At 47.2% G+C, this 17,439-nt stretch overlaps 1 protein-coding gene across 1 annotated transcript; it reads right to left on the bottom strand.

The window, feature by feature from the left end:
* Nucleotides 1-11,182: 11,182 nt before the first annotated feature.
* LOC130834746 (HIG1 domain family member 1A, mitochondrial-like) lies at nt 11,183-11,476 on the bottom strand. The gene has a single exon (XM_057705467.1). It carries the CDS (start codon nt 11,462-11,464, stop codon nt 11,183-11,185), a length of 282 nt encoding a protein of 93 aa, XP_057561450.1. The 5' UTR covers nt 11,465-11,476.
* Nucleotides 11,477-17,439: the final 5,963 nt, after the last annotated feature.

The raw sequence follows: 17,439 nt of genomic DNA, 5'->3' as shown, positions 1-17,439 counted from the left end.
GATTCCCACAGGAAATAGTCCAGGCACCTTACCCAGAGGATCTCCAGGACCCGGCCCCACCTGTCACCCCTTCACACTGCATCGCAGCCCTCCGGACCCCCTGGCTTCTCTCCCTCTTCCCTGTTTGCACAAGCAGCTTCTGTTGCCCAGACCAACTCCACCCACCCTCTCTCTATGACGTCCCCCTGACTATCGCCCGCCCCCGACTACTCCCAGCAGCTCCTGTCCTACTGTGTGCCTCCTGCCCCTTGCAGATAGATGGTCAGTCGGAGCACTTCTCACACTGTGTGGAGAGGGCAGGCTGGTCTGGTTCACATGGGGCCCAGCCAGGCCTGGGGGTCTCCGGCTGTTGGCTCAGAGATGGATGAATGAATGAGTGAATGATGAGGTAGGCTGCTTGGGAAGTGGCGGTCTGCAAGCCAGGAGGAGAGCCCTCGCCAGAACCTGACCATGCCAGCACCTTAATCTCAGACTTCCAGCCTCTAGAACTGTGAGAAATAAATTTCTGTTGTTTCATCCCACCCAGTCTATGGGATTTTGTTATGGCAGCTCAAGCAGACTAGGATTCCCTGCATCTTAGACAGTCCTAGAGTGGAGGACGGGGCAAGCAATTTAGCTGTTGGGTTGTTTCCATCTCCTGCTCTCTCTGGTCAAAGTCCACCCATGGGCACCAGCCCCCTGCAAGGCCAGCTTGCATTACTCAGATCCCCAGGAAGCTTCTGGGAAAGCCAGGGCCTCTGAAGGTTTGGGAAGGAAGTAAAGGAGGGAGGGAGGGAGGAAGGGAGGGAGGGAGGGAGGAAGGAAGAGCCTGACTGACACAGCTGAATTTCACTTGCTGTTGAAAGTGTATAATTAAAATCTCAAGCCAGCTATAAGGTTGAAAGCTTGAAGTCTCTCTCAGCTTGGGCATGTCCTGACCTCTGGCCATCAGCCTCTGGAATGCTGAAATGCCCAGCTGTGTTATCTGATCATCAGTAACAGTCTCTCTGCTTTCAGGAGCAAACTTTTATTTATGCCTGCAGGACCTCAGGAACTCAACCGGCTGAGATTAACACCATCATAGGAGCTAACCTCGGAGAAGTGCCAAAGTCTATTATTAGGGGCCAATTGAGATTTGGTCTCTCCCACCTGACTCCAGTCTTCATCAGTCTAGAGAGTTCACCACCCTCCCAGCCCCTCACACCTCTGCGCCTTTGCTCAGGCAGGGTTCCTGGAAGCTGACCCCCTGCTCTGCCTAATGGGATTATGCCCATCTACATGGCCCAGGTCACCTCTGTGAAACACCACCTACTCCCACTCCAGAACCAACACTTATCACTCACTCTTCTGTGTTCTATTTCAGTGCTTTTCATACTGATTATACACAAAATAGGTTCTATGCCCTCTGATAACTTTATTGAACTACGAGTTTGGTGAATCCCTAGCAACTATACAGAGCTGGTCGCCTACTGATGCTCAGTAAATGTTTGATGATGGAATAAATGAATGGATTCAGTTTCCTCCTCTCATTTGACAGATGAAGAAAGTGGGACTCAGGTCATACAGCAGGTAAATGGTGGAGCCGGGATTTGAACTCAAGTCAGTCTGAATCCTGAGTCCTGCACTCTTTCCATTTCTGTGCCTTCGCCATGACCAACATTAGATCATCATCACCATCGACGTCACCACCACCTCCACCACCATCACACCACCATCATAACTACTATCACAACACCACTACCACCAGCACCGCCATTAACACCACCACCATTGCTACCACCATCACCACAACCACCATCGCCACCATCGCCAGTCACCACCACCTCCGCTTCCATCACTGCCACCATCACAATCACAACCATTACCACGGCCACAATCGCCATCAACACAAACGTCACAGCCACCATCAGCAGCATCACCACCACCATCACCACCGCTGCCGCCGCTACCAACATATCAGCATCACCACGAACGTCACCACCACCACCACCACCATTGCCGCCACTACCAACATATCGGCATCACCACGAGCGTCACCACCACCAGCACCACCGCTGCCGCCTCTGCCAACATATCGGCATCACCACGAGCGTCACCACCACCACCACCACCACTGCCGCTGCTACCAACATATCGGCATCACCACAAGCGTCACCACCACCAGCACCATCGCTGCCACCGCTACCAACATATCGGCATCACCACGAGCGTCACCACCACCACCACCATCACTTCATCACCACCTCCATCACCCCCATCATGACCATCACCACCAGCACCACCATCACCACTGCCATCACTTCCTGCACCATCATCATCATTGTCACTGTATCCCAAGCTCATTCAAAGAGTTTTGGTTGCTGAGCCCTCTTCACTTTCTTAACTCCTGTTCAGTTGTTAAAGAAACCAGCTTTCCCAATGCAGTTAGTCCCCAGATGTGTCAATGCAAACCTTTCTCTGGTGGGTTTCATATAGGATTTTCTGTGGCTGCATCAGCCAGAAGGTCGGTACACATAGAGCATTGTGTGGATACTAAACAGGGCTTCACATCCGTGAGGAGCACACTGAACAGCCAGGAAAGCATGCTCAGAGTGCACAGTTAGGCAGCGTGGCCCCTTACGTCACCTGAACTGCCTTACGTAGTGGGTCCTACAGTCAGACTGCCCTGGTTTCAAATCCTGACTCTGCCTTTAAATGGCTCTACAGCTCTGAGCCAGGCCTCTCCACACTTCATCCATAAAAGTAGATGAACAGCACCTATTCCTAGACTTGTTGCGAGAAGAAATGAGATAACGCCTGTAACGTGGTAGCTCAGCTGCCAGGTATTGAGCGTCTACTGTTAGTTCTGTCTGCCCCGAGTCTAGCACAGTGCTTGGCCCGTTGGTCCTCTCTATCAGTCTCCCTTGAACTCATCTACCAGGCTGTGTGACCAATTTCTTACAAAGGTAGAAAGGGAGAGCAGGGTTGAAAGGAGGGAGTGACTGAACTAAGCTGAAGGTGGGGCAAGAGGCAATGATCAAAGGGAGCTTCCTCAGTGACTGCGCTCACTTTGAGGCATAGGCAGGCTTTCTCTTGGCCCAGATGGATGGGAAGAAAAGGCAGATTCATTGTCCCTTCCCTGCCTTGTTTGGAGCCTCGACCATTGCATGGTTCATGCTACAGGATGCCCAGCACACAATTGACTTGCAAAAATGTCAGTTCAATGAATAAATATTAAATGATTTTGTTGGCATGTTGCCCTACAACCACCACTAAATGGGGTGCCCTCAGGAGCGTGAACCATGCCCTCTTCACATCTGTACACCAGCACCCAGCAGTAGCCAACGTTTTGGCGATGAGGCGTGTTTGCAAGCAACGTCACCCAACTTCAGATATTTAAGCAGAAAAGGGGTGCATTAAAGGATCTTGGGTATCTCAGTGCATCTCTAGGAGGCCTGGAGAGCCTGGCTCGGAGACCAAACAGCCTTGAACAAGGCCACCAAAAGCCCCTGCCGCTGACACTGGGCATTGGCTCTACACGGCCAACACTGTGGTCTGGTCCGCGTGCTGCCTCAGGAAACCAAGTGGAGCTACCACTGCCTCTGCCCCCACCCCCACCACGTGACCCCTGTGTCCTCAGGCTCTAGCTGCTGGGTCAGAGTCTGAGCCAGACACCTCTGATAGCCAGGGAGGCTGGGAAGGCAGGATTCTGGACCCTTCGGCTTCTATTTGTATCACTTGCCTCTCTCCAAGACTCAGAGTTGTCAGTTTTCCCCATGAGAGAAGGGGTCCAGCAGCGGGTGCTTGGGGAGGATGTGGGTTGGCGGAAACAGCAGTTTGCACATGCAGCACAGCAGGGAAGAGCGCAGCGGACACGCCATCCCCCAAGGCTGGCCCCGAGCGTGTGGGGCATATGGTGGAGAAAATTAGAATAAAGACCAGAAAGGTGGAGTTGGGCCACATTTGGAGGGCCTTGAATGCCAGGGTAAGGAGTCGGTGCTTTGTTCTGTAGGTGATGGGACCAGCAAAGGTTTTTGAGCAGCTGTGTGACGTGAGAGGCAGCATGGACTTGAGAGAAGCAGTGTCAGGAAATGGAAAGAACTGGGTATTGAAGTCAGGCAACCTGTATATGCCAAGGACAGGCCTTTCCAAAAAAGAAAGGACCCGTGTTTGCTTCCTTCTCTAAAGCCTCCTCATCCGATAATTCACTCTGATAATTCACTCCTTTGGGGTGTGAGATGTAGGCTCCCACACATCTGCAGAAATGAAAGAAATGGGAGATTAACACTCTTTTCAAAAGGATACATAATTCTCATCTTGCAGCATTATCTTAATTTAAAGGAATATTGTATAAGATAAAGTAACTAAAGCACTTATCACATATAGGCCTTTAATAGAAGGCTTCCCTGGTGGCGCAGTGGTTAAGAATGTGCCTACCAATGCAGGGGACATGGGTTCGAGCCCTGGGCCGGGAAGATCCCACATGCCATAGAGCAACTAAGCCCATGGGCCACAACTACTGAGCCTGTGCTCTAGAGCCTGCGAGCCACAACTATTGAGCCCATGTGCTGCAGTGACTGAAGCTCACATGCCTGGAGCCCGTGCTCGGCAACAAGAGAAGCCACCGCAGTGAGAAGCCCGAGCACCGCAGGAAGAGTGGCCCCTGCTCTCCACAGCTAGAGAAAGCCTGCGCACAGCAACGAAGACCCAACACGGCCAAAAATAAGATAAATTTATTTTAAAAAAAATAGAAGGTAACTAATAATAACTAGTATTTATTGAGTACTTACTATGTCCTGGGCACTGTGCTGAGCATTTTCCACACATTCTCTCCTTTAACCGCCAGCACAACCCTGTGAAGATGAAATCTGCCTTAGGCTTGCTCAAGGCCACACAGGTAACAATAAATTTGAATCCAGATGTGCCTGTCCCCTGAACCACAGTTCTCGGCTGCTAAGCTCTTTTTTTAAAAAATAAATGTATGTATTTATTTGTATTGGCTGCGTTGGGTCTTCGTTGCTGCATGCAGGCTTTCTCTAGTTGTGGTGAGTAGGGTCTAGTCTTTGTTGTGGTGCGCAGACTTCTCAGTGCAGTGGCTTCTCTTGTTATGGAGCACAGACTCTAGGCCCCCAGGCTTCAGTAGTTGCAGCATGTGGACTCAGTAGTTGTGGCGCACAGGCTTAGCTGCTCCGAGGCATGTGGGATCTTCCTGGCCCAGGGATCAAACCTGTGTCCCCTGCGTTGGCAGGTGGATTCTTAACCACTGTGCCACCAGGGAAGTCCCTCGGCTGCTAAGCTCCTTTTCTGAGCTGTGCTGAGCCTTAGGGATACGGCCGCAATGGCCGTGAGTTAGCATCACGGGTTGCAGGGGTAGATGGGGGCTGCAAGACTGTTTAAGCAGCAGGGGTCCTCCAAGCTTTATGTGCCTGTTATCTTTTTGGTCTCACTTGCCCCTTACTCAGTTATGAATTCCTCGAGTCAGAGACTACTTTAATTCACTTCGGCAGCCCCAGCCCCTGGCCCAGGGCCCGGCCCCCAGTAGCCCCTCTGTGATGTGAATTGAGTGAATTGATTGGATGCATTGTGTGTTTCCAAGACAACAGGCCTGTCCCGTTCATCTCTGCAGCCCTAGCGCCTGGCCTGGGTCTGGCACGTGGAGGGCCATGAATGGCCTCTCTGTGCTCATCAGGCTCCTCATAAACCCAAACTCTTCTCCAAGGAGACTTTTGGCCTCGACTCCCTCCCTGTCTTTACCTCATCAGAAAATTACCTGCTGTTTATCTCATCCTCGTGGACAATTTAAGCTTCCTAGGTCACCATGCGCTTCTTGTTCTTCTCCGCTGGAACCTGATTAGAACATCAACTTGATCCCCTTTTAACAGCTTGTGCCCTGGCAGCTCTCCAAAGCATGGTGTCAGCCCTTCACCTGCATCATTTCTAATTCTAACAACCCAAAGGTGGGTATTACCTCCATTCTCCAGAGGAGGAAATGGAGAGGAAGTGTAAGCAATTTGCATAACAGGTGGCAAAAGTCTAATTAGAAACCCAAGTCCTGTTCATTCTAAAACCTGGACTTTATAATAAGGCCTGTCTATGGATTTAGCATTAAGAAAAAAGTATGTAACATCTTCTTCCATTCTTCGTGTGTGTGTGCGTGTGTGTGTGTGTGTGTGTGTGTGTGTATTTGCTGCTATGCACCAGGCACTCACTCCAAAAGATGCCAAACTCATCATAGTAACCCAGTGGCTGCCCTCCAGGAATTCAGAGTCTAGAGGGGGTGTTTTGTTTATCTTCAAGTTAACATATCAGAGAGTATCTTAGCCAAGTTCCGGTTATTTTAACAAAGAGAGTTTAGTATAAAGGAATATAAGGTCCGTCAATGTTGTTGACTTGGTAGCTGAAGAGTCAAGAAGGAAACACTTAGGAGGGAATAAGTGCAAGAAGCTGCTGCCTCTGCGGGCTGGGCGACAAAGGGAAGAGGGTGGAATTATTCAAAGTAAACACTTGGAAGAGGGCCCCGTGGGCCTGGGACCCAACCCCTGGGGAAGGGGTGCCGGTCACTGGTGCTGGTGCCTGCGAGGACGTTCTGCAAGAACTGGGCAAACTGAAAGCTGGATCCAGCTGCTGCTACAGGAAGGAACTGCTACTGCAATAGAAGCGCTGCTGAGGGATGCTCCCGAGGGAGAGGACGGCAGACACACGTCCTCAGGAAGCAAACAGGAAGGAGCAAGTCCCTTCCCCCCTTCCCCTCCCCCACTCCAGCTGATGGCTGAGTAGGCTCTTTCTCCCTCTTTCCCCTCTCTCTCTGCCTCTCTCTCTCTCCTTCCCTCTGTCTCTCTCTCTCCCTCCCTCTCTCTGTCTCTCCCTCTCTCTCTTTCTCCCTCTGTCTCTGTCTCTCATCTCTTGAGCATGTGCACCAATCCTAACGTAGGGCCAGTGGGCAAAGCAGAACAATGTAGTTTGCAGACTCCCAGCTCCAGTATCCAAAGGCAAGTGTAGAAAGACGGGGTTGGAGCTGAGAGGTGATAACTTATTAACTGACACACAGGGTAGGAAAGGCTCTGGATTGGAAACCAGAGTTCCTGAACCTTCTCCTGCCCCTTCCACTAACCTTCCATGTGTCTCGAAGTACATCGCTTTACTCTCTAAGCTTCAGTTTCTTCTGCTGCAGAATCAGAGGGGTGCTCTGAATTCCTGCTTCTCAAACTGTGGTCCTCAGACAAGAAGCTTTGGGATCACTTAGGAGCTTGTTAGAACTGCGGACGTTCTGATCCCACCCCGATGTCCTGAACTGGAACCTAAATCTTGGCAAGATTCCCTGTGCCCGGTCATGTTTGAGAAGCAGTGCTCTGACTGCCCCCCCAGCCAGGCCCATGGCTGACAAGCATAGTGAGGCGGGTGGTCAGGCAGGTCTGACTCGATTTCTCATTCTGCCATGGGAGCTGGCAAGTTGCTTAGCTTCTCTCAACTTCCATTTCCTCATCTGTTAAAAAAAAAAAAAAAAAAAAAAAAAGGAGAGGGATTTCTTGAAACTCGTGGGATCAGAGTACAGATGAAACAAGGTGAAGTATGCAAAGCAGGGCCTCGGGAAGACTTTGGCTTTGTAGAATCTGTTGCAGAATCAGTGTACCAGTGTGGGTCAGGACATCAGGACAGGCTTCCCAGGAGCAACACTGAAACCGGACCTCAGTGAATTCACAGGATGTGAACAGATGAACGGCACTCCAAGGAGACTTAAGAGACTTTTTAAAGGCATCTTAAGAGACTTTCTTAAAATGCTGGAAATGTCAAACATTTGTTCTTATCTCTAGAACAAACAGTGTGAACCTAGGGACGCTTTGTATTGGTTATGTGATCTTGAAGTCGTGATGACTCTTTTCTTGGCCTCAGTTCCCACATCTGTAAAATGCGATCCATTTGTAATTTTCCCATGGTAGATATTACTTATATAATGAAAAGATATTTGCATAGTTGTTTATTTTTTTAAAGAATGACGCCAATGCTTCTGGCTTGGGGAACTATACTGGTTGTGCCACATTCTGGGACAGGACCTTTGGGAGGATGAACAACAAGAATTTCAGGCCTGCTGAGGTTAGTGTTCCCACAGGACTCCAGGAGGACATATCCAGTAGCGTTGCCTATATAGTATGAGAAGCGGGTATATTTGTATATGTGGACCTGATTCGTCTCACTCACTTGTTCAGTGTACAAATGTGGTCACATCTTTGTTTTTCAAATGAACAGCTCAGCCCCCCACCTGCCTTTTTTTTTTTTTCCCATCTGCCTTTCTTAACAGAAAGTCCAATATCTCTCTGTTAAGAAACCTGCTTCCTTCCCAACTACCCAAGAACTCGGAAGATTGAAGTCCTCATGTCACTGTTGTAATGACTCACCACCGTCAGAAGGTGTCACGGTTCAACACCACTCCAGCTGCAGCCTGTAGAGGCCGACAACCCTCTCCTTCATTTCCCCAAACAGAAGAGCAGGGCTAAGAACTGCCCCGAACCAGCCCTCCCCCTCCCTCGGCGGTGCTCCTCCACCAGATCCCTGTGGCATGCTGTCCTTTGAGGCTTTTGCCCTTTCCACCAGCTCCAGGACCAGGGACAAGCTCCTGCGGTCCACCTGCTGGGTACCTCTACCTTCAGATCTCAAGGGGTTGGGGAGGAGGTAGGGAGGGACTGTGTCACAGGCTCTCCTCTCCCCAGAGGTGCTGGATTCTTATGTAAATTGGCCCATGCTGCCCTCAGACCCTCTGCTTTCAAGGGAGAGGCAGCTTTGCCTAAGACCCTCTTTTCCCAGAATAGTGCCCTCAGCCTGAGTCCAAAGACCCTGCACAGAACCAAGGTCCGTGCCAAGGCGTCTTGCCTGAGAATGGCATTTCTGTCTCGTCCTGGTGCCGAGAAAGCTCTGGGAGCCTCTGCGTGTGGTTGATGAGTGAGGTCACAGCGAGGCTGGGCTGTTGAGCATTAGGAGAGCCATGGGCCAAGGAGGGCGCCCTGAGCCCCACCAAGGCTGGGGAGAGGGAGGGAGGGGGCAGCACCCGGTGGGCGGCTGAGCAGTCAGACTGATGGAAGGAGGAAGGAAGGCATTGGCCACAGGCCAGAGGGGACAGGGTTTCAAGGAGAGAGGACCAGGAGGGCAGGGAGGAGGGCTGAAGGGTCAGGTAATTTTTTTTTTAATTAATTGGTTTTTTTTTTTTGGCTGCGTCAGGTCTTTGTCACGGCACGCGGGATCTTCACTGAAGCACACAGGCTTCTGTCTAGTTGTGGCGCGCGGCCTGCAGAGTGCTTGGGCTCTGTAGTTTGCAGCGTGAGGGCTCTTTAGTTGTGGCGAGTGGGCTTAGTTGCCCCAGGAATGTGGCATCTCAGTTCCCTGAACAGGGATCGAATTCTCAAACTCTCATGCCCTGCATCACAGGACGGATTTTTTACCACTGGACCACCAGGGGAGTCCCTGGCTTGGGCAATTCTAAAGTCATGGGTGGTCTCAACGTGAGCGTTAGGAGGGGGTCACAGGAGCCTAAGTGAGGTTGCAGTGGGACTAGGAGCGAGGAAATGGGCCGAAGTAAGTGTAATTTACGGAAGGAGCACATTTGTAAAGAGAAGCCAGAGTTGGGGTGGAGAGGGATGTAGGTCCAGAGAAGGCTTTGCTGTTCCGGGGGCACCAGTGAGACAGCACAGAGAAGGGGGGTGATTGACCTGACTCAGGGAGGAGGGAGACGAATTGCGGGCAAAGGTGGGGAAATATTGGGGGGAGGGGGAGGGGAACCAGCAGGGTAGGTTGCCCCATCTTGGGTCATCATGTGATACCAGCTTAGGGAAACTGCAGGTAGCCAGCAGGGAACCCTGGAGCTGGTAGAGCAGGGGCTGTGCTTGGAGAAGATCGTGTGGCTGGATGTTTACTTCACATCCAACAGACCTGGAGATCTCTGGGGTTGACGTATCTTTTCAGCTGACTTACCAAATGAATACCAGTGATCTAATTAAGATATATATGTCCACACTCTGATCTCTCAGCCCTGTCATCTCTACAAGCTGAGCCACATTTCTGTGCTGGTGAAGAAAAGCAGGACTTGGGCAAAGGTATTCATTAACTTGACCTTTATTACAGAGATAAAGTTGCCAGTTTCTTTAGGAGAATGAAAATGTTCTAATTAGATTAGATAGGGTGATGGTTGCACAACTCTGTAAATATACTAAAAAACCTTTGAATTGTACACTTTAAACAGGTGAATTTTATTTTATTTTATTATTTGTGTGTGTGTGTGTGTTCACTTACTTTAATAACACTGCATTTACCATGTTATCACCATGGAATGTAAATTCAGGTTAGACGAGAATTTCACAAGTACGACAAAGCATTCTGTAGTATACCAAAGTCTGTGCAATATCTGACCAAACCAGCTTGCTCATAAATCACTTCCATTATAGACAACTTATTTAGTTTATTTATGATTCTTATAGAGAAAATAAACATACTGCACACATTTAAAAAGTGTTCTTCATTTACCTTTCCATTAGCACTTAAACATAAATTTCTATTTCAAAATGACATTTAAAAATTATTCTAATATAACAACAGCAATATATAATTCTGCAATTACAAAAGAACTAAACAGGGATCTACAATTAAGTTATTCTCATCTTTACAACTATGATTCTGAAATAAATACTACTTCAAAGCAGCTCTGTTACCAGCTTTTTAGGTTTGGTTTAAAAACACAGACATATTGCCGGGAGGTTTATACTGTTGTATTCCATGCACTGTTCTGAAAGGGTTCCTCGAGAGCCAGCCAGCCAGCCCTTAAAACAGTACTCAGTCCACAAGTCAGTCAGAAAGAGTTATATTAACTGGAGTAAATAGGATTCCTACATTACACCAAAAGCATATGATATTCTGCAGCAACTGGGAGCATTTTCAGGATGTTGTCCTATTTAGAACTAATTTCGTAAGAAGGTGGACATGGTTCCACTATCAAGTGCACTTAAAAGTGACATGTTTCTTGTGTGCTAATCCAACTCCCCTGAATGACCTGGCTAGTGAACTTGGTCACCACTAACTTGGTCACCAGGCAAATCAAGCCTGCAAGAAAGGAGCTTATATTCAAATTACCATGTACTTGTCTGACCCAAACAATTTATTTTCAACATAAATATATAACCTCAATATGAGATGTCTAACTAAAGCAAGCACCACCAACAAGACCAAGACAGCATCTCCTCTTCTAAGGTTTAGATTTTGCCCAGAATTCTCGATACATGGAATAGCCCATACCAAGTGTCATTGCTCCCACAACAAAGCCTTGGGCTGCCACACGCATGTGGATCAGGTGAACAGACATTTTAGTATTTCCCCTGCTCTTTAATTTATAAAATCCATATGCAACGATTGCTGCAAAACCTGCCATTCCAATGGGGACAAATGGTGTCTCTCTAGCTTTTTGGATAAGTTTAGATCCCTGATCTTCATCATATGAAGAAAGAGAAACACCTGTGTCGCTTGACATAGTAATTGAAGAATCTTCACACAACTACCAGACGTCTCAGGCTGCAACCAGCTTCTGACACCCCTCCCACACCCACAATTGGCCCGGCGTCTGCCCTAAACAGGTGAATTTTATCATATGTAAATTCTATCTCAATAAAGCTGTTAAAAAAATTCATACTCAACTAATGTGTCGCTTCCTATGAAGCACCAAGCCAAGGGAAACAATGGGTTTTCCCACCTGTGATGGAAGAATACTGTCTTCCTGGAGGCTCCAGCTCTCCCAAGCTGCCTACACACATTTTTCTCTCACGTCAATGTCTGCAGCCCAGCACTGCTGGCCCACACTCCACCAGCCCACAGCCAGTGCTAGGCTGAGTTTTCATTACTGCAGAACAGAGTTCTAATTGTAGAACATCTGACCTTCACCGTGGCAGCCCCACCATCTAGCAAACTGCCTAACACAAGGTAAGTGGTCAGTAGATATTTAATGAATGAATGAATGAATGACATAGCTGGAAGGAACATGAAGATTTCTTTTTAATATCACTAACTTTAGGGACAAGAATACTGATGCTCAGAGAGGTTAAGTAAACTGACCACTTAACTAATAATGTAACCAAAGGTGGGGTCTGCCTGCTCACAGCTCAAAAGCCCATAAAGAGATCAGGTAGGTGGAAAGGAAAGCTTGCTTTATTTTGGATGCTGGCAACTGGTGGGGGTTGGGGGGTGGGGATGCCTGTCCAAAGGCCGACTCCCTCCACCCCGCCCCACCTGACAATTGGGGGCAAGAGCTTTTATAGACAGAAGGCAGGGGCTACATGCAGAAACAACACAGTCAGTTCTGACAGTCATTTTGAAATTGGTCATTGGTGGTCTGACCAACGTCATCTTGATTGTTTTAGGTACAGTTAACCTTCAGTTCCAGGATCAGTTTGTTTCCATTTCTTTGAGGCCAGTTCTCGGAATTGTGGCAGCTTATGTCTTGCCTACAGCCTGGTCACGTCTTCCTCCTGGTGCGGGTTTCAGTATCTATAAGACAGCTCACAGGACATGGCTCTGAATGTTATCTGTAGACCTTGAGAAGGAATTAAATGCCCTTGACTGTGCTTAGTGACTATATTATTATTATTTGGTCTCCTTTGACTCTTTCTTTTGTTTCTACATTTTCTCACTTCTCTGATTAAACCTATCCTTTGGCTAAAGTTTTTCTACAGATGAAAGGCAGGCTGAGGACATGGAGGTGGGGGTCCTGCTCTGTTTCAATAAGAAGCAGTGAGTTCAGTTCAACATGTATTTAGTGAGCATCTGTATATAAAGATTTATTCTGAGCACTGTGAGGAATACCAACATGATGAAGATGAAGTCCTTGTTCTCAACAAATGCGGGATATAAACCGCATCATGCATGTACCGGAAAAGGGAAGAGGTGCTGAAAACGTTGTTGACTCAGGGAATCAGGAAGTCGCTGAAATCAGGCAGGGCCAGAAATAAATGGGTGTTTGGTGGAGTTGGAAAGGAGACAATGGTTTATATTGCTGTAATGTACATGTGTGTGGGTCTAATCCATCTGTGCTATAATTATATAATTGCTGGGTACATCTATTCAGTAATAATGAGATACTTACTGAATACTTACTATGTACCAGGCACTTTGCTAAGTGCTTTATAAGCACAAAATTATTTACTACTCATAGCAGACGTAAATGGATGCTATTATTATCCCCATTGTACAGATGAGGGAATTGAGGCTTAGAGAGAATAGGAAACACATGCCATGTCATATAATTAGCAACTGCAGAAAATGGAACTCAACCCGGATTCCTTTAACTCCAGAGCCCATCCTGTTACCCACCTGTTACATACTCAGCCCTCATGGCCATCTCTCCCTGGCTCAGCCTCCCCTAAAATAACAAGATTTTGATGGAACTTTAAGGGCAACTTCACACAGTGGAAAGAGCATGAGACCAGGAGCACCACAGGCCTGAGTGTGGAATCCTGGCTCAGCTACTCACAAGCTGAGTGATACTGGACAGGTTACTTGACCTCTCTGAACTTATTCTTTCTGTAAAATGGAGATAAGAGACCAACTTGCCAGGGTTGTTGAGATTTAAAATGGGGAGATATGGCATCTCCCTAGGCAGTGTGTGGAGCATAGTATCAAGTGTTCAATAAATGATGGTTGTTAATAAGAATAAAGGGGCCTCCACCCGAGGGCACCCAGGCTGATGAGAGGACTAGAGATCGAGCTGTGTGAGGACCACTGATGAGCAGCGACTGTGCTCACCGGGAGAAAGGAGCTTCCAGAATTTTTGCTTCATTAGGCCTGAGGTGGGGCCTGAGAATCTGCATCTGGCACCAGCTCCTAGGTGGTGCTGCTCCTGCTGCTACTGGTCCAGGCCCACGCTTGGAGAACCTCTGCTCTAGGAACCAGTAGTTTCTAAATTCCAGGCCCATTTGGTCGGTCCATAACAATGCTTTCAGAAAGTGCAGCAAAGTCAGAAAACTCATGAAATGCAGCAAGTATTTTGCAGTGCCAAATGTGTTCAATTTGAAGGACTGTTCTTTATTCTGAGACTGTGACTCTCTTACTTTCTCTGTCGTTAAAATTTCCTTCCTGGGTCTTCCCTGGCGATCCAGTGGTTAAGACTCCATGCTTCCACTGCAGAGGGTGTGGGTTCGATCCCTGCTTAGGGAAGTAGGATCCCGGATACCACATGGCCAAAAAATTTCAAAAAAAATTTCCTTCCTTTTGTGGAAAGATAATGATAACATATTGTGGTTCTCTTGTTAGTTTGTTTCTTGGTTTCTTTGCATGAAAACATAAGTTGGTAGCGCTGTAATGGTCCTCAGCTTTTAAAAACATCTTTTTGGTCCGTGTACTTCTAAAATCAAGGACACGGGCTTCCCTGGTGGCACAATGGATAAGAATCCGCCTGCCAGTGCAGGGGACATCGGTTTAATCCATGGTCCGGGAAGATCCTACATGCCTCGGAACAACGAAGCCCATGCACCACAACTGCTGAGCCTGCGCTCTAGAGCCTGCGCGCCACAACTATTGAGCCCATGTGCCGCAACTACTGAAGCCCATGTGCCTAGAACCCGTGCTCCACAATAAGAGAAGCCACTGCAACGAGAAGCCCAGGCACCACAATGAAGAGTAGCCATTGCTCTCTGCAACTAGAGAAAGACCGCGGGCAGCAATGAAGACCCAACGCAGCCAATAAATAAATAAATAAATACAGGTATAAAAATAAAATAAAATCAAGGACACGCTGCTCCTGGACATGTAAGAGTTTCGACTGAGTTTCTCTAAGAGATGCCATCCAAAGTTAAGCTCAGGGGTCTTTTAAAAAGGCATTACACACCTCTTTGCCTGGCTGAGCAGCTAACTTGGAACATCTTTGACCTCTTATTGATGCTCCAAGTGATTATTATGGACATCTATTACTATAAAGAGCTGTCAGACCCACAACCATGCCCTCAGGGAGGCTGCTTAGCAAAGGACTCTTTGTCCCTCATTAAACCATCCAGACTGCTTTTCTGCTGCAGGTAACAATCCTGCCGCCTCTGCAGTTTACTCGCACCCGCCACTGTTGTCTGCTCTTCTACCCACTGCCCACAGAATGTTAGGCCACTAAGCTGATTAAATCAGTGGTTTCATTACACATATTTTTAAGTCAGTAGTCTGTGACGTGGGACTGTTTATCTCTACCAAGGGATGAGGCCATAGGCCAGTACATGATCAAACAGATTTGCCCCTTTCTTCTGGGAAATGATGACAGATAATATTCTCTGGGAATTATCTACATGCAAGGACTTATCTAGAGTGGTTAAGTAACTTGCCCAAGGTTAATATATGGAGGAGTCAGGATTCAAATCGGAACTGTGGGAACGAAATTGGTACTGCTAACCCCTACTCCACCTGCCTTCAGGGATGTTTCCAATGGTGAGCGGCTGGAGGTCTGAGCACTGACTAAATGAAGATTCATAGATGTTACTGTTTGTATGTGATGCTTAGTGACTGACACATTTTTCAAGGATGTACCAATTTTGTTGGGAGAAATTGAAATTATTCTGATTCAAGGATCAAGGTGGAGAACAGCTGACTTCAGGACACTGGCCTTGTGCTGAGCACTGGGCACTGGGAAACTAGGAGACAGCTCTTTTGTCCCTAGAAGCTCACAGCCCAGCTGCAAGAGAGGAAAGCAGGTATGGAAGGGAGGAGCAGGAGACTGCTATTTTTGTTAAAAACCTTTTAGAGTGCTTCAGCCTGTTGAACTATATGCTTGTGGCCTTTGTTGAATTTGAATGAAGCCCGGACCTATACCAGCTGTGTGTGCCTGGTTCATGATAGCTTTCTTAGGAGGTCAAGTGCCAAGCACTTTATTCTCTTTGTCCACTCCCTAACCTCTCCAAACACTGACATACCAAGGGCACATCAATGCTTACTTTTTCTATTTTTTTTTGCTTTGTTTTGGTTGCATTGGGTTTTTATTGCTGCACTCGGGCTTTCTCTAGTTGTGGTGAGCGGGGTCTATGCTTCGTTGCAGTGCGCGGGCCTCTCATTGAGGTGGCTTCTCTTGCTGCAGAGCACAGGCTCAAGGCACTCAGGCTTCAGTAGCTGTGGTGTGTGGGCTCAGTAGTTGTGGCTAGAAGGCTCTAGAGCACAGGCCCAGCAGTTGTGGCGCACAGGCTTAGTTGCTCCACAGCATGTGGGATCTTCCCCGCCCAGGGCTCGAGCTCGTGTCCCCTGCATTGGCACGTAGACTCTTAACCACTGCACCACCAGGGAAGTCCCTACAGCTGTTTTGAAGGTTATGTTAAGATGATGGGTGAGTCACGCCTGGTACAACAGGTGCTCAATTCTTCTTCTGACGATGCTGATGATGCCCGATTTCCCTGCCGTTTGAGCATTCTGCATAATTGGACCACTCATAAGAGATTTAGTATATTCTACTTTGTACTGTTATATCGTATTTAATTGTATTATCGTATTATATTTAAATGTAGAGCACTGAGAATTGTGCCTGACAAAGAACCATGTTCCATAAACATTAGCTGCTGTGATTCTTACGATCGGTATTGCTTTTTCTGCATATGTATCTGGCCTACCACACTATGACCCATGGGATGGAGGTATCCATCTTTGCTCTCCCAACCTGATATAGGCACATAGTCGGCATTTGACAAGTACATTTGAAATGGACTATGGCCTATCTTATATAATTATGAATATGTGTATAACATTCCCAGCATTTCAGTAACAGTTGTGCTTATCTCTCAGTTGCATAGCACTCACATTCTGCCTTGTTTCATAGTTAACTTTCGTCGTGTCTCCCCATTCATCCATGATCTTCCCATGGACAAGGACTGTCTCTATCACCTAAGACCCAGTTCGGTTTGCTGTATGGATTTCAAGGTGGATACACAGAAAAGTGTTTATGTGAAATAAACGAAACTTAAGCTTCAGGACCCCTCACAGGAAAACCCTCTGAATCCCTGGTTAATGAGCCTCTTCAATTCAAAAAGTAGAGATTATTCACTGCATGAGAAAATGTGAAATGCTTTGAAAACTGACAGCTCATAATTGAAAGAAACTTAATAGAGATTTTTCCAAATTTAATAATGATCCAAAAAAATTTACAGGACGTTGACAATAGCTACTTACATACTGGAAGCATTTCCAAACTATCAATAATAAAAAGCAAATGTTGATCAGCCATGTTGGAAGGACTGAATTATCATTTTATTCTCTCTGTTTATAAAATGATATTATAAAATTGCTTTCATATGAAGAAATGATAAAAGAGAATATGGCCCAAAAATACAAGAAAAAAGTATTAGGGAGGTGTATCTGGCAGTTTAATAAAAAATACTGTTGTTTTTCTAGATTTTGTGATATTTATGGTATCTGTCAGCTTTCTAAAATGTATAACTTGTGATTTTTTTTCTCATTCTAAATAAGTAATCACATTGATGCTTCATAATTTTGTGG

Source organism: Hippopotamus amphibius, chromosome 1, assembly GCF_030028045.1.
Source record: "Hippopotamus amphibius kiboko isolate mHipAmp2 chromosome 1, mHipAmp2.hap2, whole genome shotgun sequence".
In the NCBI taxonomy this organism is placed as follows: Eukaryota; Metazoa; Chordata; class Mammalia; order Artiodactyla; family Hippopotamidae; genus Hippopotamus; species Hippopotamus amphibius.
The sequence above is the reverse complement of the archived record's forward strand: the minus strand, read 5'-3'. Positions and strand labels throughout refer to the sequence as shown.